This window comes from Triticum dicoccoides, chromosome 2B (assembly GCF_002162155.2).
Source record: "Triticum dicoccoides isolate Atlit2015 ecotype Zavitan chromosome 2B, WEW_v2.0, whole genome shotgun sequence".
NCBI lineage: Eukaryota > Viridiplantae > Streptophyta > Magnoliopsida > Poales > Poaceae > Triticum > Triticum dicoccoides.
Genome location: NC_041383.1, coordinates 175,158,433 through 175,185,692, shown reverse-complemented (window position 1 = coordinate 175,185,692; position 27,260 = coordinate 175,158,433). Strand labels below are relative to the sequence as shown.

Below are 27,260 nucleotides of genomic sequence, written 5' to 3'. Positions count from 1 at the left end.
CCGCAGTTCCCCACCTCGCCCCACCGGGGCTGCAGCCGCTCGCGCCCCGCCCCACACCGGCGCCGGAGGAGCACGGGGGTGCCACGACGGTGCACCGGTGCCGGAGGAGCACGGGCGCGCCACGGCGGAGCACGACAACGACGGGCTCGGGCATCACTCCTCTGCGCGGCTGCGAAATCAAAAAACTCACACGGTGGGTGGGAGAGAGAAAAAGACAAAGATGGGATGGATGGGTAGCGTGGGCATGCAGCGGACAGTGGCGAACGAGAAGGACGCAGAAAACGTCCGCTTTGGGTGTGTTTGGTAGAATGCATGGAGGGTGCATGAGCTCACGAGTTCACTGCTCAACCTACTTTTGGGTGTTTGGTTGCCTGCACGGGGCCTCTTCAGCATGCACGAGGTCAGTCCAAATACCCTCTTAGCATGCACGAAGAGAGAACACTCCAAGCGCCGTTCGCTGGTTAGCATGCATGAGCGAAGCGAGTGACAATGTGTTTCAAAAAATGTTCAAATTTTTAAATAATAATTTAATTTTCAGAAAATTTTCAGAATACAAAAAATTCTTCAAATTTTCGAAAAATTTCCAGATTTTCAAAATTCGTTAAAATTTTAGAAAATGTCCAGTTTTCAAAATTTGTTAAGATTTTCAAAAAATGTTCAGAATTTTATTTTTTGTTTTATTTTTTATAAATTTCTGATTTTTGATAAATTTTCATTAAAATCAGATTTTCAATTTTTGTTTAAATTTTAGAATATATCAAACTTTCAAATTTTGAAAACTTTAAAAATTCAAAAATGTTTAAATTTTCAAAAATGAAAGTTTCCATGTTTCAAAAAATTGTTCATAATTTTAAAATATTTTGTTCACTTATTTAAAAATATTGGTTGCTACAGTGCGGATCGACATGTCTAACCAGATGCAAGTTGTCAAACAGAGTCTCAGTTTGGCATGTCTAAGCAAATACACCGCTACCAAACAACAACAAATACATGTACTCAGCATGTCTACACTGAGCATATATTAGAGGAGAACAACCATGCAAGGTTTGGAATGTTACCAAACACACCCTTTGTGTCCGCTTCAGACCCAAATTTAAGATGGAAATGGGTTTGAGCGGACATGAGGCGGACAAGAAATGAGAATGGGTCGTCGTGTTGGGGTTCATTTTTGTCCGCGCAGATGCAAACGAACACATGCAGACGTTTTGGGTCACTGCATCGGAGTTGCTTTAAGATTTGTGCAGGACAACTAACTTCGTAAATGAAATTTTCTCTTTTTTGTTTTTCTAATATAAAACATGTCTTGAAGTTCAAACTTTGCAGCGCAGCAAAACTTACTAGCTAGAATGTGGGATAGAACTTTCAGAATTTTTCGTCCGACGTAAATACTAAAAATAAGATTTTTTTAATCAAATAAACTTCTTTTGTATATTTATGTTGGGCGAAAAAATCTAAAGGTTTTATCCTAGATTCTAGTTAGGAAGCTTTGTTGTTTTGCAAAGGTTTTAACTTGAAGACATATTCTATGTGAGAGAAAAAAAAAGAGAAATATATTTGCATGGTTTTCAATGCGAAGAACGGATGACTAGATAAAAAGGGCCTGTGTGCGGGTGCTATAAAATATGTTTTCGCTCCAACGACCAACGTCCAACCCCGGTGAGTAGCTCCACGCATCCACCACGAACACTACGGCAGCTCTTTCGTAAAGTCCTCCTGTATGCACCATCTATTTGACCTAGCTAACCTATCAACCCCTCAATTGCAGATCTCAAAAAAAAAAACCCTCAATTGCAGGAGAAACCCTCTCGTGTGAGCGCCCTTCGCCACCGCCTCCCGGTTTTGTTACCGGTGCTCCATGGTGGCTGGCTACAGTGTTGTAGCTCATCCAACGAGTGGCAACCCATAGCGATGGTATGAGCATGTTAGGCAGGCTAATGGAAAACATCTCTTTTTTATGTAGGTTATTTACCATTGAACGCACGGGCTTCGTGTATAGTCTTGTTGCATCGAACAAAGTATATATCGTTGTTTATGACGGTGTATATGTGGTTGAAGTGGGTGATGAGAAAGGTTTTAACCAACAAGGGTGGCAACATAATCTTCAGATCAATCCATTTTGTTCATCGATATAGGCATAGTTTCTGTCTCATACGGCTTTACTGTTGCGGTGTTCCCAACTTATCATTTTTATATTCTTTGTTAGACGGTTCATTTAGTTGACTATGTTCATTTTAACTATGCAGATGTCATATATCGTTCAATATGCTTATTATGCATTTGATGCTATATTTTTAAGATAATAAAAACGTTCTTTGTAAAAAAGAACCGTAAGCACGAAAGAAAAGTTTAGCAAAATCTTCGTAAGGGCATCTCCAACGCCAATCCTCAAACCGCACACATACGTCTGCACTGCATTGTTTGGACCGCGGAAGTCATTCAACACGGTCCTGTATCAATCTGTAGCATGGTCCAGACATACTTTCTTCCGTAAACCGAAGACAAACGTGGGGGCTTTGCGAGCTTCCTGACACCACCCACGCCCATTTCTGACCACACTAGCCCACCAAAACCCTTCCTCCCTCGACTGCGCGCGTTCCCGCCCGGCGCCATCCCCCATTCATGCCACTTTAGAACACACCGGTGCACATTGAAGACGGCTCAGGACAGATGCGACCTCTCACGCCTTTGCCATTGAAGCAGGGCTCCGCCCGTTGCACGCCCGGCTGAACACGCCTCCTCGCCGCATTCAAATGCCTCCATTAAACCCGCGTGGAAAGCCGAGAAACCTACTCCGGCCACACGTCCGTTCACGAGCGGGCCGACATTAAACACAACGCCAGGCAAGCTCTTCCCGTCCACCCGCTATTTAAATGAGGCCAGACGCCGGCCAAGAATCGCACCTCTCCCCATCTCCTCCTTCTACCATTTTCTCCACCCTTTCGATGGCATTCGACGAGCAAGAAGAGCAGTTCTCCGGCATAAAAGACGGCTGGGTGGCCCGCCGAGCCCACTAGATACGGGCGACGCAGCTCACTGCTCCACCTCCCTCGCGTAGCTCGATGGAGCAAGTTGCCCAACTCGCGTTCCCAGTCGGACACGCGACAGCAGGGGGAGGGGATCACGGCGGCATGGGTATCGTCGCTGTCGTGGATGCCGGTGTGTAGCACCGCGCATCCCATGCCTACGACTGTGCCATCCGCCATTAATGCGCGTGTAGCCCCGCGCCGCCGGCAGAGAAAAAAGCCGTCTGCGTAGACATCGACGAGGTAGCGCATCGCGCCCGTGCACGCCGCCATCATCGATCAGAAGTAGAAAACGGGAGGTCACCGTCGCTTGGGTCCCATGAAGGCCACCGCTGAGGCGACGCCGGCGTACATGGCCAGTGTCTTGCCCTCTCGCCAGCCATCCTCGTCCCCTTACCCTAAAACCAACTTTGGTCCATGCAGCGTAGGGACTCTTCCCCTCCGGTTGAAGCATCAGCCGGCGGGTCCACTCCGATGAGTTGTGGGAAGCGAGCCGCCTTTTGTGCCGAAGCATGTACCTCTGGGGCTCACGGCTGCCGGACATGGAGACGACAATGGAGATCTGCCGCAGCCGCAGTAGATAGTCGAGGGTATCCATGTTGTCGAAATGGATAGCCGTTGCGTCGACTGTAGACTAGTTTTATCTTAGTCCGGTATCCTTTTCAGTTAAAAATATGGCCAAAATTTAACGTTTTCATCCGGTTTATATGAAATCTGTCATATTTATATAAAATCCGGCCGTGTTTACATGAACTCCATCCGGTTTGATGAAAAAGTGTTTGCAATGTATGCAAGCAGTGTTGGATGATGGCTTCTCGCATCCTGTCTGCGGACTGGTCTCTCCTGTCCGCAGATAGATGCGAGAGAAAATTTGTGATTCACCGTTGAAAATGCCCTAACCAAGGTTGGTAGGCCATAGTGAAGTGACGCGTTGATTGACCTGAGATGAGAGACAATGAAGCAGAGAACGCTTCAGCGGTGGGATTTCTCTTTTTTTTTTTTGAGCTGCAAGCGGTGGGAATTGGTTGGGAAGAACTTCTTTTTTCCACGGGGAGGTTGGGAAGAAACTATTAGAGCATCTAAATAAGGTAAGAGTAATTAGCAATTTAGAGCATGTACAATGGTGCTATCTTAGAAGTGTCACGTAGGATAAATAATGAGGTGGAGGAGGAGAGCGGCGGTAGAGCGCACGAGCTCGCCTGCTCCTCCTTGGCGTACCAATGGGACAAGGACACATTGGTACCTGTGTATTGAATGCGATCGTAGGGGAGGAAAAGGTGCACAGCGTGCAACAGTATCATACGGTGACTTGGCTGTTTGATTTAACGACAACAACTTGACGGTACACCGCACCGTTTGGTACAGGACGCAGTTGTTGGTGCATAACGACTGAGAACCAGCGGCTTGGAGCAGTGTTGATGCATGCATGCAAGGGTGGATTCCAGTTTTTCCTTCACGTATGTGGTGAATCTATGTGCATGCATGGCATTGGCTGATGCATGTTTTTTTATCCCTACCTGTACTCCATCTGGTCTTGACAAACTCAGGTGTTCTTCGTTGAATGGATGGATTTCAGAGACGACAACTTGACTGACAAAGTTTGACCGCACATCTCCGTGTACACCATGCACAAAGTGAATATCTCGTCCAAAAAATGGTGTACTGTATTTTTGCATTTTTCTACAAATCACACACCAGCAGCCTGAAGTTGTCCCATGAACACTGAGCTCAGTGCAGCGACCTTGTGCATTAGATATTTGGAAACCTTGATGAAGATGTTGGAGTCCTGTACACTGAGTTCATTGACAGGCTTGCTGGTGTGCAAGGAGCCAGCCCGGACACACATGATGTGCCTGTCGTTGCAAGTCCATTTCACCAAGACACACTTGATGTGCCTGTCGTTGTACGTAGCATGTAGTATGTGGGATTTTTTTTGCTAGATTTAGGAGATTAAATGGGAGAGAGGCGGATGCAGAATGACTTAATCTAAGGTGTGATCGGTCACTATTCACGGACGCGCCCGCTCGCGTCCGCGGACGTTTGAGGGGTCGAATTTGCAAAGTTCTGTTGTAGATGCTTTAAATTGATTTGCCTGAGGTCCCCGTCTACACGTGGGCCGTGACGGTAGTTATTCAATCTTAACAATAGTTCGAATGTTTGGGTCGCGCATGCAACAAAAAATAATGGCAAACGTGTTTATACTTTTCAAAAAGTTAGTGCAAATAAAGAATGTTCATGAATTTCCCAAAAATGTTCATAGTTTAATAAAAATGTTTGTGAATCAGAAAATTTATTCGTGAATTCAAAAAGGTTCGCGTATTTGAAAAATATTGTTCGCTGATTCAAAAACATTTGTGAATTCGATAAATGTTGGCGGTGAATTCAAATAATGTTCGTGGTTTAAAAAGTGTCTGCGAATACGAAATGTGTTCACGGCAAATTCAAGAAACGTTGGCGAATTCAAAATATGTTCAAGTATTCTAGAAAAATGTTTAAGTATTCAGTTTTTTTTGTGAATTCGAATATAGTTTACGAATTCAGAAATGTTAATGAATTCGTCAAGAATTCAGAAACAATTCATGCACACAATTTTTTTCATGAACTCAAACATTGTTTGCAGATTAAAAAATTATATGCGAATTCGAAATATGTTCGCAATGAATTCATAAAATGTCCTTGGTTTCAAACAATCTCCACGAATACGAAATAAGTTCGTGGCGATTCTAAAAATATTTGTTAATTCAAGATATGTTCAAGTATACTGGAAAAAATGTTCTTGTATTCAAAAAAAGTTCTGAACTCAAATGTTTGTTCATGAATTCAAAAATATTTGAGAATTGGAAATATGTTCACAGAAAATTAGAAAAACGTTCATGAATTCCATAAATGTTCATGGTGAATTCATAAGATGTTCACGAATTCAATAAATGTACGTGCGCAAAATCAAAAAATACTCCTAAATTCATAAAATGTTCACATATTGAAAAACTTTTTGCAAAATAAAAAAATGTTAACGTCTTCAAACAAAATCACGGATTGAAGAAAATGTTCACCACTACAAAAAATGCTCACCAATTTGAAACATGTTGGCGGCAAATTCAAAAAAGTTCGGGAATGCAAAAATATGTTCACGTATTCGAGAAAGAATGTTCAAGTATCAAAAAAAGTTTCACAACTGTAATATTGTTCACGAGTTTAAAAAAGTTCGCAAATAAAAAATATGTTCAAGCATTCGAGAAAAATGCTGACATATGGCAGCATGCTCACGTCTTGCTCACGTCATTCGAGAAGACGGAGCTGCTTCGCCTAATCCCCAGCTTGAAGATATTCGCGTGGTATATTGCGAAGGCAGCGTGCTCACGTCATGTTCAAACATTCGAGAAAAATGCTCACGTATTTGCGAAGGCAGCATGCGCTTGAACAGGGCCGCTGGCACAAGACGGAGCTGGCCTCCTGTGCCAGGACGACGTTACGGAGGCTCTGCTGAATAACTCAGTGCAATAGTAAATCAATATCTGGCCCACTGACGTAATGGTGCCGGGTCTATCAGAAAAGAACGGTAGACAATACCGGGAGCAGGCGAGGACGAGCACTCTTGTGAATTCTCGGGTGGAGGAGAAAGAACTCATAAGAAAAGGTTTGTCTTCTCTTACTTAAGAAAAGACAAGAGATGATCTTTTAGCACAGTATGTCTCATCATGTTTTTAGGAATATCTAGTTATTGAAGATAAGGCTAAAAAATGACCCATTATAGACAATTTTATTTGTCATCTCTAAATTATATGCAAGACTTAAAACAAAACCGTCTTATCAACCATTGTACATGCCCTTAAGCGACCAATGAGCTGAATCTTTGTACGAATCAAACGAAGGTTCTTGACAAGTTCGAAATCCCTCGAATTTTGCTAAGTTAAAGGAGACAATAAAAATAGAAAGTTGTCTGAGAAGGAAATGAGGTTGACTGACCGACCGGAGGTGATACAAGGAAGTGAAATTGGGAAATTTGGCCGAGAACGAACTAATCAACGTGAGAATCTAGACGGTAACAAGGTGCAACTTTCGTGTGATATACTCCGAAGGTTCTTGGCAAGTCTTCGGTGAAGCCCCTCCACTCCTTAGTCCTCACACCAAAAGATAAGAAGATGTATCAGCACCTTATGTAACGCCCTCTGGTGCTATCCGCGGGAGACGCGCGAAGGCTTCTGCTTGCGCCACTCAAACTGTGCGGTTTCTCTTCTCTCTGCGATCAAGCCATCAGCAATTTCGTTTCGGCAACGGTGATTGCATCAATTGGGACAGGACCTCCGGAGTAAGCCGGGCCCTTGGCAACGAACGGCCGGCGGCCCTCGTGTTCTTCCAACGCGTGGGGTAAATCTGAAGAAGCAGACCTTTTGCAGTTTATATATGGGGTCGAATCAATAGCCCACACCAAGGTGCATGATCCATCTCTTCTCTCTTTCGGGTTTCTGTTGATGCTGCTAGCATGTAGAGGTTTTGTTTTCCTTTCCACTAAATTTTTACGGTAATTACAACTAGCGCTGGGAGCGGGCTGGCAAACGGACCCTTTTTTATGGCAGTTTTAGTTGTGAGACGAGATCAAACAATGACAGTTTAAAACAAAAAAATCTTCTAGAATAGATACTTTCATGTCGCTCTGAAGAAGACTGTCATCCCTCAAACTGAAACTGCCCGCAAAATCATTCGCAAATGCCACCTCCTCCTCGCGAACATTCGATAGCTAAGGGGGTCCATTTTTTTTAATGAACGTGCCTATGGGAAGCCAACCACGTACGTATGCGGGTGTTGGAATCGGTACAACTTGTACCCTTGGCAAAACGTGTCGAACTCTCCACAAGCACAGGAACCACCAGGCAGCAAAGAGCCCCTTCTCAGGCGACGGTAAACACATGGTCTCAATCGCCAAAGATCTTTGATTTGGTGGTGCTCAGCCCAAGATCCGTGCCGGAGCACGAGCATGGGCAAGTGTGACCTCTCCGCCCACACGAACAAAAACTAAACCAACCCCCGAGCAGTGAGGCAGGTCCTAGCTCGAGTACTACACCAGAACAAGGAGAAAGGGGGAACACAAGCCTCGCCCCTCGCGAAGGAAAACTACACCAACAATATATACTCCGCAACTACATTGTCAGTAAGGGCATCTCCAACGCCGTTCCGCAAAGTGCCTGCAACCGTCCACACCGCGCGGACCACACGTATTGTGTCATCCAACGCGGGCCAGTATTGGCCCGCAGGATGGTCTAGACGTACTTTCTCCTGCAAACCAGAGACAAATATTGGGGAGGCAACCTCTCACGCCTCCGCCATTGAAGCAGCGTGCCGACTGAGGGTGCCGCCCACGACGCGTCTCGGGTGTTCACGCCTATTCAATACTGGAGACGTGTTATTGTATGGGACGGATATCTACCACGCCATTGAATGTCTCGCACGTCCGTATGGCACCATTAAGAAGGCTCGTCGGCCGGGATACCTACCCTGGCACCACGTATTGACACACCCGGACGCCTAGTCTCACCGAAATCCGCTATTTAAAGGTGGCCACACCCGGCTAACTCCACCCCACGACACAAGCCGCTCCACATCCTTCTCCCTTGCACTGCATCTGTCATGAATGCAGGTGGCGAATCTCTGTGGGAGAGCCTTTCAACGGATATGAAGCACGAGGTGGCCACCCTTGCCACCGCCTGGAAGAGCTGCCATGCCAGGAGAATCGAGGTCGGCCTGCCAGCCAGCTCTCCCAAGGTCTTGGACGACGAGGACGACCTCATGATGGAGACGAGCTCCAACGATACCGCCCCGGCTCTCGAGCATGTGCATGCTGGCTTCACCATGGAGCATACGCAGGCTCACTACAATGCCGCCATGGCGGAGGTGCATCATGCACCGGCACCTTTGTTGACGTTCCAGCAGGCGGAGGAGGAATAGCGGTACAACCAATTCCTCCTGAAAGCAGCACCGGCTGCAGGAGGGCCAGATCTACGGCGAGCGCGTGAGCGAGAGGTCGTGGCGGCCATGGCCGCAGCGAACCCTAACTTCATCACGGAGCAGCTTGACATCAATGGTGTCGTCCATGCTCAAGCCACTGGGCGAACCTACAACCCACTCCCTATCCTCATCTTGTATGGGATGGGTAGAAACTTCTGCTAAGAGCATCCTGAGGGCACATCATAGAGAACTGAAGGGGGTGGGGGGGTCCACAACCCCCCTCCCCCCCACTGTGTCTTTCAGACCAAAGAAACCACAACCAAATATTTGCATATATACTAAAAATAGGCCTAGATTGATCCATGAAATTGATCGTAAGGTGCCCCTCATGTATGTAGATTAAGCACCGTGGATAGAGTGCTAGCAACATGGAAATGGTTGGTATGGTGGCAGGAAAAATGGGTCACACCACAACCATCAGTTCCTTCTGCTACAGCTCTATTACACAACGGAGGAGGGAGGATCCCCGAACCCTGATTCCCATCCCATAGTTTGAATTACGGACGTTTGAAGGATTACCATAAGCATTGTTGCTATCATAGTTATTCTAGCTGCCAGATCTGGAGTTGTAGTGGAAGCTGGGGTTATTGTAGTTTTTGTACCCACATGATCTTTTGAAGTTGTAGTTGTAGCCAGATCCATAGTTACTTGAGGTGAGGTTGTTGGAGAAGCTGCTAGATCTAGTATTTTGAAGTTGCTTGGGCTAGATCCGTGGTCGATGGCTCGGTTGGATGGTGTGGGCCCCATCAGGCCGCCTTTGGGAGGAAGAGCTTGGAGGGTGCTGCCACCTTACGATGATCATATTCCTTCTACCAGGGCGACGATGAGCCCCACCTCCCCCGCTCAGGATCCACGGGAATGTGAGCCTCCTACTCGTGTCGTATCTTTTGTCGTAGATCCACATCATAGTGCAATGATTCATCCCCAACATCAATCTGCCCCTCAAAGATGCTTGCCGAAGCTGATGCAGTTAGTCAATGGCTTACAAAACATTACAACCATAGCCGTGAAAGAGCGGGAGAGGAAAGGAGGGGCAGCCATCTGAGAGAGAGAGAGAGAGAGAGAGAGAGAGAGAAGCAACTAAAATGACGGGCATCGGCGACGGAAGTAGGAAACCCTAATGAGGGATTAGGAGATCCACAAGCTAGCCATATGTACCCCTGCGGATGGGGCGAGATGGCCTGGGGACAAAAGGAACAAATCGGTCTGAGATAGGGGGATGCACCAGGTCCACATATATCAGTCACCATGGGAAAGTCGAGCCCAACTACTAGCCAAAATTGAGCATAGGCCACCCATGATAGGGCCAGATCCAACAGGTCTAGCAGGCCCATTGCCCATCAGGGCGGCATCTACGAGGGAAAATACTAGGGTTCCCCTTGATTAATGATTCACCGCTGCACCAAGAGAACCAAGTGATGACGCCGAGGAGAAAAACTTTGACGCACAATCAAGCATCAAAAACTCATCAGGAGACGACGGGGAAGCCATACTTGGCTCCAGAATGCCTGCAGTGCCCTCTAGCAGCATACAAGAAATATCGCGCCTCACTAGGATTTGGCCACAACCAAGTCTTGGGCAAGGTCGGCCTCCTCCTGACGCCAGAGAGGAGATAACCATGACCCCATGTATGAGAGCATGACACTTACCTAAGCCACCATCTAGGCTAGTCTCCCCATGCAACGCACCTCTAGAGCCAACATGATGTTGAGAACTGACGACCTGAGCACCTAGAAGCAGCTCCCCTGAGAGGACTTTCACCTCTTACTAGCAATACGACACCTCCCTCAAGTCCCAGAACAAATTCCTAGGTGCAATAGAGCGGTATACACTAGGAGAGGGCAAAGAAGGAAGTAGCATGCGGTAGAGGGAGGGGAAAGGGGGTGGCGTGTGAGTCACGAGAGGGGTCGACAAGGGAGGGGAGAGGCTCGGGAGTACGAGAGAGTTATTCGCACCATTGTAAGCATTGATGAAACCATGGAATACACAAATGAAAGGATGAGAGAACGCATGCACATGTACAACTACTATTGATTGCTTCTTCATATTTTCATCCAGGCAATCTTGCCTCCTTGCTCGGCTGCGCCATACAAGTGGGCCTTTACATGTGTGTGCTTATCAATGCATGCCCCATTATACTATGTCATTGCATCATATAGACCCCTCCTGGGGGGCGGAGAGCCTTGATGCAGATATCAACAAAGTTATGTTTGACAGATTTAACTCATGGCCCCATGGTGGGTGTCAAATGTTGATGACTGAATCAAAATATTGTGCATGCGGGTGTATGTATAACTTGAATATTGAGTCAAGCAATGCGAGGACCCCATTCAAGACCCTTGTTATGATGAAGAAAACAATAACATGGTTGTTTTACCTAGGTTCAGACCCTCCAATGAGGAAAAGTCATTTTTTTAGAGAAAAGGCGAGAGCTCGACTTTATAGATAAAGCCACCAGGCAAAGTATATGACCAACAACAGCACCCAACAAAGTATCGCGCGCAGAAGATAAAGAAACATTACAAGGCCAGCGGCCTTACATGGCACGCAGGCCAGCCTAAACAATGAGGAAAAGTCATGCGCCTTGCTATTGTATATTAAACCGAGATTCTAGTTTACAAACTGTAGGTTGAATCTCTCCCTCCCCCAAGGGTTCTTGGGGTTTTATGTGGGCACTCCTTGACCAACAAACAAGTAAATCTATCTTTGGATGATCCCCCATCATCTACTCTTGTAAATGAAAATATCTCTCATAAGAACATAATTCGAAAACAGCATGCCTAGATTCATCTCCTCTCAGCGTCTATTTTAGCATGTATGGATGCGAACCATATGGTCCCTAGACACCTTTCAGTCGACTCACTCTATCCATATCCCTAGGTTATAGCCCTTTCATATTTTATTCCTAATCACTGACAATGCCATATTCTATGATATTCACAACTGCTACTACCGTCGTCGAAGGAGAAAGATTCTCTTTTTACACTTCCGAAAGCATCATGAAAACGATCTTTGTCATTACCATGTCCATAGTCACAAAGCATCGTCAGGCGATTGGTACTCATAAGCACTAGACACTGAGCCAAGGTGTGAGTCGACTTATCATAGATATACTAATAGAGCGTCGTGGTATAGTCAGACAACATGCATAATCAGTGTGACATTTACAACACCATAATTTGGTTTGTTCCTTTAGCGAGGGCCTAGCCATACCATCGACTGGATATACCTCCATATGAATGATGGGGATGACCTACACGGTAGTCGTAACTACATGTACCAATTGATGAACCACTAGGGAGCATTTAAATAGAAAAACACGCAAGACCCTTGATGCCCTTTGTGATCCGGTTTGGATAGTAGAAGATTCCCGTACCTTTTCCCCAAGGATTGACCCTAGGTTACCGAACCCATGAGAGGATGTGCTCTAAGATAAAGAGTCAAACAAGTTATTGTTATTGAATTAAATTGTAGTTATTTAACCGGACCTTTAACAATCTTTTTGGGTGTAAACATTAATATGAAAATAGGCATGGGTATGAGGTCTTACTCTCAAACCTTGTATTTGTGCTTGGGATCTCATCTTGATAATAGACATTTCTGGAAGACAACCGTTATGATGTGCTTGCTGGAGTGGGAGACGTGTCCAATGTCCATCTTGACCGATACGTGACCTGCATCAAGAGTCATTTGTCCAACTGATGGCCCTTAGCATCGATTCACACGAGGTTACCTCGGTTATTAAGAATAAACATTGAGATAAAAGCATTCGGTGCTTAATGACTGCACCTCATTTATCCCCAAGGAATTGATTTCCTCTACCATACTAACCCCTTCTTTCACTTTTGTTTGGGGTAGTGTTCCATGAATCCTCACTCGATCGATCTACGGGATCCTGGGTACCTGCAGGGCCTTAGAATAAGAAGAAGACAAGGGACACGTCCGCTGCAATAGGACACATACAAATAACGTAAAATGCGTAAAGTCATTCCAATGACCCCATGCACAAATACATAGGGTTGCAAGACCTTTCCTCAACCCGTTGCCATACCGAAGTACTCACACATGGCAAATGGATGCCAATATGAACTCATTGAAGATGCCATAAAGATGAATGATTGATTGATAATATTTCTTACAATAGTTGTTGAATGTGATACACCGATTACAAGTATGACTAACTTGGAGAGAATGGTTGTGGTGATGAAGGTGGTAGCAACTATGGAGGTGAGATGGGCAATAGGAGCAGCTAAGGCTGGAAGATGGGTTCTCGTTCTCTGTTTCAAATGGTGCTCTCCCTATTGAGAATTTGGCATCATCCCCTTTAGAGAAGTTGGTTAGGTGGACGCCCTATTGCTAATGGTGTGTAGTACGACTGGTGGTATAAGAGGGCGCGGTTATACCATGTATCCTCTTGTGCTCTAGACTACTCCCTGTGCCTCCTCTTGACTTGCCTCTTCAACCAAACTTCGTACTTCCTCCTATGCGATGGTATTCTTCCGTGTTTAGGGCAATTTCTTTTGAAAACACATTAAACAAAGGATTTCGTGATCTCTTGCATTCATTGGTCATTAGTGGCGGCAATATCAGAGTGATTTTCTTTAAAATTATGGGATTGTCTAGTTTAAACAATGGTGTCATGAGCGCAAAAATATCACCCATCAACCATTCACATGCCCCCCTACTAGTCGCTTGCCATGCTTGGCAGCGGTACCAAAGGACTATACCCCATTGATGGAGATGGCGTCGGTCCAGCCAAAGGGTGGAAGCTACCCGTTGGCTATTACACTAGCGCAGGCATAGGTGTAATGGTTAGTGGCACTACCAAAACTCTGGAGGGTGCTCTCTATGGTGGCCTAGCAATGCATCCAAAGGCAGCAACACAAAACACACTACCAACAACAGGGGAGGCCATGCTGCCAACAACAGGGGTTTCAGGAGCACCGACGCACATGGTTGAGGTTTGCAAAGCACATGCAACTAATTCATGAGCCGGACTTAAACCGACACAAGAAACATGAGCGGGTGTTCTTTCATCTATGTTGGCATGCAACATGGATCAGAGGATTCCCGCGAACGTTCAGGAGCACCATGGAGGAGATGACTCTATTTGGATCTATTGAGGGTTTCCTTGTGACCACATAGTCCACAAGAGACGCTTGAAATCCATGTGTTAAGGTGAATAGTTTGAATGAATCATGTCCCACATGGCCTAGCTAATGCGTAGCTTTTTCCTTGACCTTGGGTTTAGGGCAATGAAAGTGTAGATGATGTCGATGCCGATGGGCTAGAGACTTTCGCATGCGCTTTCATGCACATCTCCTAAAGAAACTCCTCGAGCATGGGTAGTGTGTAATATGGGGCTAAGGAATGGGTGCCCAACGCTCGATGCATGTACCTTGGTGCGACCCTTTTCCTCCACTGGTGACTAAGATGAGGAGGAGGAAGGCATGGCATTTCAAATTAAAGGCATCACTGCACTGGCCTCCCATCTCTATAGAGAGTGAACAAGAAATTTCACTTTTGTGGAAAGTGACCTGGCACAGTCATGGAGTGCTCTTGGTGATGTGATCCTGGTGTTGGGAACCATATATCCAACAAGAAATCATGCCATGAACTTCTTCCTCATGATCAGCGACATTTCGTCTTCTCTAGTGACTCCTAGATGCACCTGGAATCTACGATAGGAAAAGAACAATCCAAATGAATGTGATGCAGAGGAACCACTTGGTCAGCAACATGCACCAGGGGGCTAGCGTTGGCGCCACCTTTTGCAAATGTCCCTTCTCTTTTCAAAAAATATGCCAACTACTATGGCATGTAATACATGTTAACTACCATAATGCATACGTTACTCCAAAGGCATCTCAGGTGAACCCCAAGCCACTATCGCGGCCCTCGTCTCCTTTCTCCTCTATCTCCCTGTCATTGTGGGATGTTCATAGGTCTGCGTATCAAGCTAGCCATGAACGGTAACTGCGTACGATGGGTCTATGACCCCAAGGTGGCATCATGTGGCATCATCGTTTCCAAGGTTGTCATGGTTGCGAGGGTAGTATGTGGTTGTCCACGGTTATGGGTGGCAATGAATTTTGACATGCTTGCCTCGATGTGGCTGATGGTGGAAATTTCTATGCCAAGGGTGTCAGGCATAGTTGTAGATGGTGATGGTGGTAGTGGGCGCCACCCTACAGCTGGACCAGTCCAACAATGCAGTGGCACTCATGCTAGGTCCGGAGCTCGGGGCCCTGTGTTGGCTATGATACATTGTGTGCTCAACACATGTGTTGTCTCATGCCAATTGGTTTGGTGTGCAGGCAAGCCATTGGCACGGGCAAGGATTATTCGGGCTTTGATGGTTGCTGCCAGATCTATGGCATGAGTATGGACGCTCCTCGACGACCACATGGGTGACCTTCAACGGGAGGATGTCTCACCCATCCATTAGCGCCATTACCTCCTCTCATCGCTCTCAGCGGCTACGGGACTTTCTTCCTTGGCGGGGTAGGCGGTTGGTTAGGTGGCTTGCACTACTTTGGCGCATGGTTGCATGGCATTCCAGGAGAGTCATGGCCCTCCTTCGTCGGATGCCAATGTGGTTCAACATGGATTACTGGTTGGCACAACTATCAGAATAATTGTATGATATGGTGCTTAGAACTCCACTTCATGTCTAGGTTGAAAACTCTTGTTCAGGTCTTCGTTGGTTGGTTTCAGCAACAATGAACTTGAGTCACTATCCTATTGAAGGCGGCATCTCTGTGCCAATGTTCTGGCTTTCATTGACTGAACTTGGCGCCCAGGATGAAAATCTTTGTCATGGTCGTCTCTGGTAGGACGTGGTGATGACGCATGAGTGTGATGTCCCTTCTTGAAGGTGATTGTTGCATAAGAAATTGGCTTAGTCATAGGTGTTTTTTCATATCTTGTAATATTTTTTCCATAGTAGTCTACACCTTGTACTCTTCCTGTTGATGATTATGCCTAGTTTCTATTGTTTTGCGAAGTGCACATATCGCGCACTGAGCCACCAACACACGATCCTCCTTGGATGTGTTTGGTTACCTGCATCGTTTTTTGCCACTTTGCATACTTGTCCCAGTTGGGCCTAGCTAAGCATATGCAGGCAAAAAACCTATATCTGCATGTTGATTGGTTGCCTGCATCGCATCAAGGCCCAGACGGGTGCAAGTTGTTTGGTTGCCTGTGTTTGTGCTTTAGGGATGAGAAGATGCAAAGCACAGCTGTTTGGTTGTATGCAAGTATTTGGTCTGCTCACCCCTTTCAAATGTGGTGGACTTATCACCCATTTGACAGCACACAACACACTATGATCAACAACAGCAGAAAAACAGCGACAACAAAGCAAAAACAAAGCAAAGAACAGGCAGATCATAAGCTACTAGGCATACTTTTAAAACAGCAGGGCATCCCATGCCCCTGCTGGACCCCATGTTGCTGCTCCCCGGGCAAAATCTCGACATGTTCACAGCAAAACATATGCTCAAACTTAAAAGTTGATACCTAAGCTATTTCAGTTCAGACTTGACAAACGAACTACATGGCTTGAGTGATGTTGCCGACGCAGCTGTGCTTCGAGCATCGGACCCTGTAGATGTTCGAGGTGTTGGCATCGAAGATCTGCACCTTCAGCCCCAGCCCAGAGAGTCTGAAGAATAGGAGGTCGCTGGGGACGATCTTCTGCCGATGGAAGAAGTACACCCAGTCGTGCCTGAGAACCATATGCCCCTTGAACATCTGCACCTAGACCCAAAACTCACACCACTTGTTGGCGGAGAGGCTGACGACGCGAGAAGGGCCAAGGACCAGCCATTGCTTCATCACCGGCGTGAAGGCAGGCGGGATGACGAGCATGGTGATGTCCTCCTAGTCATGGATCTACAGGCAGAACCTGACAGGTTCCTGTGCACCCTCCTCGTGGCCGGTCCTTGGCCTCCTGCCAGCAGTGAGCGGCATGCTCATGTACTCAACCCTGTGAGGAAGCACCACCCTCTTCAGCCACTGGTTTGTGGGGATTACGTCCTCCATACCCTCTGTGCCGGCGACGACCTGCGCTCCGCCACCGGCTATGTCCCACTTCTTCTTGATTATCTTACCAGCAAGGTGGACGACGGTTAGCAACAATGAAAGATGATCATTGATAGTGCAAATGCCAATGATCAGTGCTACCAATGATCAATGCTAACATTTATCTCTACTCCTAATGGAGTAGTTGGTGAATAGTCTCCATGGTTTATTTTCGCTGTTTTTTTGTCTCTCCTCCCAACACCCTCTCCCATCCTGGTCCATTGGTTTATTTTTCTCCCCACTCTTTATTACAACCAGGACTTTCCTAACGTATAACAAATCACGGATCTAACTTCCTTAAATTATTCATATCAATCGATTCCTTTTATTGGTTCAATTTGTCTTACGAAACAAATAACAAAAATTTAAGAAACAAATAATAGATTTGAATCTAACTTTCCTAACTTATCTAAATCAATCGATTTCCCTCATTAGTGAAATTTTTTTAGGAAACAAATAACAGACATGTCACAAACTTTCCTCCCAATAAATAGTTTCTTAACATTTGCAAACTTTCCTAATCAGACACGTCACAAACGGGCAGGTACTGATATCATGTTACCAAACAATAAAACCCCATTTGCATAGAAATCAGTTCAAAATCCTAACTTTCCTAATTTTTTACCTTTCCTTGATAACATCCAATATTTCCTATGTTTTCCACCTATTGAAGGAAATCACCCCTCAATCGATATTAGCAGTTGGTGAATAGTCTCCACGGTTTATTTTCGCTGGGTTTTTTTCGTCTCTCCTCCCACCACCCCCTCCCATCCTGGTCCATCGGTTTATTTTTCTCTCCACTCTTTATTACAACCAGGACTTTCCTAACGTATAACAAATCACGGATCTAACTTCCTTAAATTATTCATATCAATCGATTCCTTTTATTGGTTCAATTTGTCTTAGGAAACAAATAACAATTTTTTAAGAAACAAATAATAGATTTGAATCTAACTTTCCTAACTTATCTAAATCAACCGATTTCTCTTATTAGTGAAATTTGTTTTAGGAAACAAATAACAGACACGTCACAAACTTTCCTCCCAATAAATAGTTTCTTAACATTTGCAAACTTTCCTAATCAGACACGTCACAAACGGGCAGGTACTGATATAATGTTACCAAACAATAAAACCCCATTTGCATAAAAATCAGTTCAAAATCCTAACTTTCCTAAATTTTTAGCTTTCCTTGATAACATCCAATATTTCCTATGTTTTCCACCTATTGAAGGAAATCAGCCTTCCATCAATATTAGCATTTTTTTGGAATGAGATCTCCGGGTTATGATTTTTTTGCGATTCTTTCCAACTGTGACCTCTCCTTCTGCTCCGGCTCCTTCTCGCATAATCACCTCCACCACAGCCGGCTGGCGCCATCCTAGACCTCTTGCCTCTCCACACCTTCTCCGCCACCTCCTCTCGTACTCCATTGACAATCCCTTCGCCACGTTTGTCCACAGCGGTGTCGAGGGCAGGGCAGAACAGCATACCAGTGGTAGAGCAGCGCATAGCAGCAGGAAGAAGCACGCACCAGGCGAGGCGAGCGGCCGACGATGGAGGGCAGAGATGCGGCCGGCATGGCTAAGGGGGCAGCCGGCAAAAGATGGCCACGATAGGAGGCGGCGCGAGACAGGGCGCGACAGCGGGGCGAGCGAAGGGATAGGCGGCAGCAGACGGGGTGAGCGCAGCCAGCGAGAGCGTGACGCACGGCCAGGGTGTGCGTCACGCGGGGCACCGTGGTTCGGTGCATGTGGCGAGCGTGATGGCAACGGCGGGCGCGACGGACGTGGTGTGGCACGTGCGTGGGCATGGAGAGCCAGAGAGGGAGTGGCCCCGCGGGCGCGGAAGAAGAGCTGAAGGCTCTGGCATGGGCGCGCATAGGAGCGGGCATGTGCCACGGGGTCAATCTGAGGAGCTCAATGGCTACCCCTGCAATGGCCATGGCGGACGGCGGTTCTCGGCCACGGCAAAATACCTAACGAGAGCAAACAAGAGGGGAAACTGGGGAAAGGAAAGAGGAGATCACGGCGGTGTCAATGGCACTCTAGGGGAAGACAGGGGAGCTCGGGGCGGCGCGGATCGAACGGGAATGTCGCGGTGGCCGAAGGTTGAGGAAGACGGCAACGACATCGATCTGGGGGTGCTGGACTTGATCTCGTTGGCGCAGATGAAGTAGCGGAGGCATTCGGAGCTCCTCGACAAGCTCCTAGCCAGCAGGGAGGGCAGTGGCCGTGTGGACGGGGTCGGTCATGGTGGCCGTGGCATCTGACTTCGTCCAGATCACCGGGATCGAGCGAGTGAGGAGGAGAAGTGGATCTGGGAGGGGGCGTCGAGGAGGAGTGAGGCCATGGGGGCACGGGAGGTAGGGCATCACCCTTATCCATTCCCCTTCGATGCCGGCGAGGTGGTCGGGCGGGAGCCCGGCTCTGTAGCGACGGGCTCGGGGAACAGGAGAAGACGACCATGCGGGGACTGGACCACTGGGCCGGTTCGGTGGCAAGGCCCAGGGGGTAGGGGGAATCCCCTTTTTCATCGTCCTTTTGGTTTTTAATGTATTCTAATACGTTTCTCCTTTTTAACACCGTTTTCTATTTATTCTTATACAACTAAATGAATTTTGTTAATTGTGAAACTATGCACACAATTCGAGCACAATATTTTTAGGTGGCACAAAAAGTTTGGGGCCAAAAGGAAATACATAAAATTAGATTTATATTTAACTGGTTATTTTAACTACTGTTGGACCTCTTATTAATTTGACAAGATTTAATTTTTGGTTCAAATAATGTTGGGCTCAACATGTCAAAGATCAGTGGAATTTATAGAATATGGTGAACATTTTAGTTTTACTATTTGACGAAATAATTTATTTGACTTTATTTTAAATTTGAATTGGGCTTTGATTTTTATCAAGTGGCAGTTTGGCTTAGCAAGCCTGAGGACATGGCATCATTAGGGGGAGGTCACTGTAGCTAATGACTTGAGGTGTTACATAATCTTCCCATTTCTGAAATTTCATTGTTAAATGATTGGGGAATATATCACACTATCCATTACTTCAGTCAAGCTCACCATAAGTCCACACATTATTGCCAATTGAGTAAGTCTTATTGGCGGGGAGAATAGGCTATGTGTGTGTGTGGGTTAGAGAGAGAGAGAGAGAGAGAGGGAGAGAGAGTGAGGAAGAGGGAGGGGGAGAGAGTGTGCGTGTGAGGATTTGATGGTAAAAAAGGCCGCTAACGTCGTAATATCGAACTCTTAAAGTTAATGTGGCCCTGTTGCAACGCACGGGCGTTCTTCTAGTCAAGCTAACAATGATCACTGATAACACTGATTGGTGCTAACAGTGATCATTGCTAGCAATGATCAATGCTAACACTGATCAAAGCTAACACTAGTCAATGCCAACAGTGAACAGTTCTAGCAATGATCAATGCTAACACTAATCAGAGCAAGCAATGATCAGAGCAAGCAATGGTCAGTGCTACCATATTATTCCAAATGCACATGCATTTTCCTACTCTGATCATGTGTCTCCTACTACTATTTTGGGCATTCGGGTATGTCCTACTACCATGCACATGCAATGTCCTATGTTGATAATGCATTCACATAGCCTAACAACAACAAGAACAACATCCAACACACTTGCACATCATACACACTATGTTGATCATCCTATGAAGAACACCACTAACATACACAACAAGAGCAACAATAGAACTACACACTAAGAACAATGCTAAGCACAGCAAGAACAACAACATCAACGATGTGGAGCAAACAAAACAAACAATGTGGCAAGAACAACATCAAGATCAATGGTAAGAACAGCAAGAACAATGCTAACAACATCACTAACACCAGCAAGAACACTGCTAAGAATAGCTCTAACACTATAAAGAACGATGCTAAGAACAACATCAATAGTGGCATTTGGAGTGAACAAACTAGTATTCCCTGTCATCTATCTAATCTAGCACTAGCATTCATCACAAACAGGAAGAACGACATCAACATGATAGGCATGCACACATATTCATCCCTAAAAACGGTGGTTTCGTATCGAATCCGCTCGAATCGAATCGGATCGGATTGAATCCACTATGAGGGTGCCGGTGGAGCTTATGTCGGTCGTGAGTCACAATCTAATCTAACCTAAGAACCCTAACTATGAAGGAAGGGGAGATTAGAGGAGCTTACGGTGGGGGTGCCGGTGGAGCGTATGCCGACTGTGGAGAAAACCCCGGCGGGAAGAGGGGTGCCGCCGAAGAAGAAGAAGAAGAACTGGCCGTGACCTCGTTGTGCGCCGGCTGGAAGAGGAGCCCGGCGTCCTCGAGCTCCCCTCCCCTTGCACCGGACGCAGGGGAGAAAACCCTCGAATGGTGTAAAAATACCCTCATAAGAGGGGTCGTCAAATGGCGGAGCCAGCGGGTATGAATGCACGCCGTTGTTGAGCCCAAGAAGTGGAGCTCCAGCACCGGTGGCAGAACCGGAGCGAGCGGCGACGGCGCTGCATTGGCTCGTGGCGGCGGCATGGTGCAGAACGGAGAGGACACAAGGTTTGCCACCGCGAGATCCCGTTCGGAGGCGGAGAGACCGGCAACCCACCTCCTGGATGCGATTGCTGTCGGCAATGACCGGAGTGGGTGGGGCGCGGCGAGACGGTGGCTCTGCCATCGGAGAAACCAAACGGGCGGTGAGGGGTAGGGAGAGTGCGTGCGAACTATCGAGTGTGGTGACGGGAAGGAGCAAGGCAAGTTATAAGACGTTTCGTTGTCTCCCGTGCTTCCCCACGCGTGGCTCGAGCGAACCTGTCTTGCAAAAAAGGCCGATCCGACCGTTCTTCCAGAGCCAGACCCAGACCTGCTTTGAGGTTCGTGCGGGCCAAGTTTTAGATGCAGCTCAGGCAACCAAATGGGCCCAAAACTGCTCGCCTGGGCCTGGCTGAACCTAATGCATCCTACCAAATGCATCCCTTGTGCTTGCGGTGTGCCTTGCATCAAATTTTATAGGATATGGTTGTGCGCGGCCGAGGAAACAGATGTCAGAAGGTTTATCCAAAGTCATATGCTATTATAAATATATATGCCACATCAGATCACTGGAGACATGGAGCAAAGAGGGGAATGAAAGAGGGAGTTTACTGTTGCAAGAAGTGGTGAGCTAGCTCGCCTAGTAGCAAATAAATTTATTATTAGAGGATAACTTACTAGAAAAATATTGAGTACCTCAGACCATATAATTAGCAGTTTTATGCAAGATGCGCACACAAACTATTGGAGGGGGTTGGTACTCTGTATAATATGCACACTCATTTTCATCCTAATAATAATGACCACAGTGAGGGGGAAAAGTGCACCCGAGTGCAGATCAGCACCCAAGCTCCAATATATGCACCTGTTATGTTATATATTATTTTTGAAAAATGCATTTGTAATTATCAAAAAGGGCTGAAATATATAATTAAATGTCATTTGTTTAGACAAAAAAAAGATGAAGAGGAGGTCTAAAAAAGCAACTTCGAAATCCATATCTCGCGCATCTACTAGCTGGTTTACATGCGTTATGTGTACTTATTAATTCAGACATCATAAGTTTGCCCTCGATGACCAGGTAAAAGCTGAAGGCGTAAGAGATAAACAGGGTTAGTACTCTGTTGTTGCCTCTGTTTCCACCGAAGTGATACCAATAACCACCGCGAACAAGAAGCATTCGTCCACCCACAAGGAAAGAAGGTAAAGCGATATCTTCATGTTCCGACTCTGCCCATTCTAAATGGTTGCCTATTTTCGATAAAATACCCTTGGGACTAATTTTGGTTTATATGATCACAGGAGTGAGTTATTTATGGCCATGATCTTACCAGCCATTCCTGTAGCTGTTGAGGTAATTTCCAGTGTCAATGCATTGAACGAATTCGTCGGCTGGGCGACACCACACATGAAAGCGGCCATACGTTATGCACGGAACATTCCACGGTCACCAGATGAAGAGAACACAGCTGCACAACGCCAGATTCAAGAGAAAATTGAGCAGCTAGGCGATAAGCTTGGGAGGCTGAAGACTCGTATTTGGAAGCTGAAGACAACTATGCCCAAGATGCTTGACCTCATTGACAGGGTTGAGTGGCAAAGCCACAAGGAACAAGCCACTGTTCTACTCCCGGAGATCAAGGATGCAGTGTACGATGCAGAGGATCTGCTTGATGAGTTTGATTATTATGCGCTCAAGTTGAAGGTTGAGTGCAACAAAAATTTGGGGCAAGATCACTTGCATAATGCCTTCATGGAATTCTTAAACACTATAGACAGTGATGAGCCCAATAATTACACCACGAAAGTCAATGATATTCAAGAAAGACTAGATCATCTGAATCAACAGTCCAAAGATATGGGCTTGCACAAAGCAGAGCTGAGGTTTGATAAATCAGTTAGGCCAGAAACGAGTTCTTTCGTTAATGAGACAAAAATATTTGGTCGTAAAAAAGAATTGAAATCTTTGATGGAGAAGCTGGGAGTTAAAATTCCAGTTAAAAGTACAGGGAAGAGAAAATTGGCCGAAGGTAGTGCAAGAATGGAAGAATTACCTGTGTTGCCAATAGGTAATGCAAGAATGACAGAATTGTCTGTGTTGCCAATAGTCGGCATGGGAGGTATGGGAAAGACAACAATGGCCCAACAAATCTGCAATGATTCAAAGGTGAAGAAGCACTTTAATCTCATAATTTGGACATGTGCTTCAGATGATTTTGACAAAAAAAGATTAACCAAGGAGATTCTAGAACACCTGGGACAAGATACATCATCCAATAACCTTAATTTTCTTATGACAAAACTACAAGATTGTGTCAGGTCCAAAAAGTTCTTACTTGTTGTTGATGACATGTGGGATGATATCTTGAAGGATGATGGGGCGGGATGGAGGGAGTTTTGTGCACCTCTGCAAAATGGTTCTGAAGGAAGTAGGATTTTGGTCACCACTAGATCTCCCGAGGTTGCCAAAGTAATTAGCCCCACGTATCACTATGAGTTACCTTGCTTAAAAGGTGACATATTCTGGGAGTTCTTCAAACTATGTGCATTTGGATCCACGAGTTCTGGCAACAACCGTGAGTCACTAGAGTGCATTGGTAAGAATATACTTCCAAAGTTGAAGGGCAACCCATTGGCTGCCAAGACTATTGGACGTTTGTTGAGGATGGACCTAAGTACAACACATTGGGAAAATATAATGGAAAGTGAACTCTGGCAAGTAGAACAAACGGAGAATGACATTTTGCCAGCCCTTCGACTGAGCTATATGTACCTACCTCAGAACCTGAAAAGATGCTTCTCAATCTGTGCAATGTATCCCAAGGATCACAAATTTGAGATGGGTTTTTTAGCTGATATTTGGACTGCACATGGATATGCGGAGAATTCCCAAAAAGCATCACTCTATTTTAATGCCCTTGCAAATCGGTCATTCTTTCAGCAAGCATCTTCACACAGTTATATGTATGTAATTCATGATCTGATGCATGATACGGCACAACTTGTCACAAAGGATGAGTGCTTCATCATAAAGCATCCGCGTGACATAGATAGAGTCCCTTCAACTGTCCGTCATCTGTCAATATTTGGAAACGGAGATATTGAGTGTTCTGAACTGAAGAAAATATGCAATAGCAAAAAAATAAGGACTCTGGTATGTGATGATAAATATAACAGCGGAGAAGATTTTGCTAGCGTGATTGACTGTTGGTTCAAGGAACTGTTGAAAATCCGTGTACTGAAGTTTAGAGTTGGCAAAGTAAAGAAGTTACCTGAGAGCATGGGCAACTCAAAGCATCTGCGTTACTTTTGTTTACTGGGGCCTTCCAACTTCGGCACCCTACCTTCATCGGTTTGTCGTCTGCATAAGCTCAGAATTATAGAGCGTGGTGGTGGTGTCATTAAAAGGTTTCCACCAGACTTCAGTGACCTCATCAGCTTGCAGAGAATTAATTCCAAGGGGTTCACTTATGACAGGGACCAATCTGAAAAACTCTGCCTAAAATGGCCCATTATTGAGGTTGGAGCACCTAGTAGTGAGACGGTGGGAATGAAGGAAAACCAGATGGAAGTATTACCTCACTGGAATATCCAACATTTGCATGTAGAGAATTACAAAGGTGAATCTTGTCCTAGCTGGCTCATGCCCCAGCTCCTGCCAGGGTTACGCTCGCTCAAATTTCGTAGTTGTGACAAAATCAAGAGCATACCATTTTTTGTCCCGTCAGAGGAGTCACGCGATAATGCACAAGGACCAGACAACCTTAATCGTCTTGAAGAGTTAGTCGTGGATGCTTGTTATGAAATCAATTGGCAAGGCTCGATAGTCTTACCTACTTCTCTTAGGAAGCTAACACTTTCGGCCTCAGGCTGTTCCATGGATAACCTTGTGAGCTGCTTCCGTGACCTCACCTCCCTCACTCATTTGCAAATAAGGTTCGGCAGATCATTGACATCCATCCCCCTCGATGTGTGGAGTAGTAGCAACCTTCCATCCCTGGAGGATCTATCAATTATGGATTGCTACCGCCTTGCATCAATAAGCGCCTCTGGAGCAAGCAGCAGCAGCGGTGTTAAAGGATTCTCAGCTCTTGCTAAGATAAAATTTTACTCATGTCGCACATTACTGAGCCTTGATGAATTGCTGACGCCAGACTATCTACCTGCCGTGAAGACGATTTCTGTTACACACTGTGAAGCGTTGGCATCCGTGTCTGTCGACAGGCTCCACGGCCTGAAGAACCTGGAAATTGGACGTTGCCACAACTGTAGAATATTGTCAGTGCCGTCCTCTCTTAAGCAGCTCGACTTGTATAGTTCTGACGGCATAGAATTCATCGACCTCAGCAATAGCCAGTCTCGGAGTTCTTCAGCACTGAAGGTACTTAGCATTACGGGGTGTCCAAGCCTCAGGTCCATCGGTGGTGAAGCAGCTATTGCTGAAATAATGAATGTTGGTATAACCGGGTGTCCCAACCTCACGGAGATACAACAGCCACTCGAGCGCGGGTACGTATGATGACAGGGAATTTAATTGCTGTACTTTATATGCACATCATTTGTTCTTTACAATATATCCTGAGATAGCTGTATGGTAATCTCGTTATGTCGCTCGTTCAGCTCATCAACATTCTTATCTGGCAACCCTAATCCGTGAGGTGCACATGTGCTCATATGTCTACACTACTTTTTTGGAGCGGGTCTACACTACTACTAGTGCCTATCTAGCTTATTTTAATTATTACAAATAAAGAGGATGTATAAATTAACCCCGATAGGCTTAAACAGTGAATCACAAGCGAACATATAGATTTTCGTTTAGATAATTTGCAAGTACATGACGTATTTGTATATGGATTATTTACCGAAAATTGCCTTTGGAGCTCGGCCTCCATGGAGGCTTCCAAATTCAAATTTAAATTTCATCAAAATTCATATTGTTACATTTCAAAAAAAAATCTGAAAAAAATACAGATATATATGAAGTCATAACACATATGTGTGTAAATTTTCAGGGCAAACTATGTTGAAATGAGGCCTGTGCAAAAGAAAATATAGGGCTTTTTAACACATGATACTATTCATCTTCTCAGGCCATGAATTTGACTTTTTTGTACATATAGTATTTCAGGGTATTTCATCCTGAAAATTTACACACATACACATACACATAACTACCTTTTTTACTTACACAAATTTTGTCAGATTTTTTTGAAACCAAAAAGTTTGAATTTAGAATTTTTCAAAAATTTCGAGCTCTAGTGAGCTCGGTCACCAAACGTCCGTTGTCATTATTTACTATTTATAAATTCCACCTAGGATTATAATCATTCCATCAATTTGAGGTTGTATTTAAATTTAAGGAAAAAATCATAGGAAAAATAACTCAAAGAGGATGATTACATGAAGAAAAAAATGTTTGTTCTATTCAATTATACTTGTTTCTACTTTGTGTCGAAATAAATGCATTTTCCATTTGGAAAACACTTGTTTGTGCCTGACTGATCTCTCGACGTCATCATCCAACTCCAGCGATCGACATGTGTTCCTGTGTGGGTCTGCACATAGTTGTCGCCATCTATCCTTATCTCTTCATTCGTGAGGCATGT

The 27,260-nt window shown here is 45.5% G+C and overlaps 1 protein-coding gene across 1 annotated transcript in view; it reads left to right on the top strand.

The window, feature by feature from the left end:
- The first annotated feature begins 7,120 nt into the window (after positions 1–7,120).
- Positions 7,121–27,260, top strand: part of LOC119362882 (putative disease resistance protein RGA4) — a 23,484-nt gene continuing 3,344 nt past the window's right edge. The window contains exons 1-3 of the mRNA XM_037628153.1: positions 7,121–7,456; positions 22,733–22,854; positions 22,954–26,160. Coding sequence (XP_037484050.1) covers positions 22,967–26,160 — 3,194 coding nt within the window. The 5' untranslated portion in view covers positions 7,121–7,456; positions 22,733–22,854; positions 22,954–22,966. The remainder of the gene's footprint in view (positions 7,457–22,732; positions 22,855–22,953; positions 26,161–27,260) is intronic.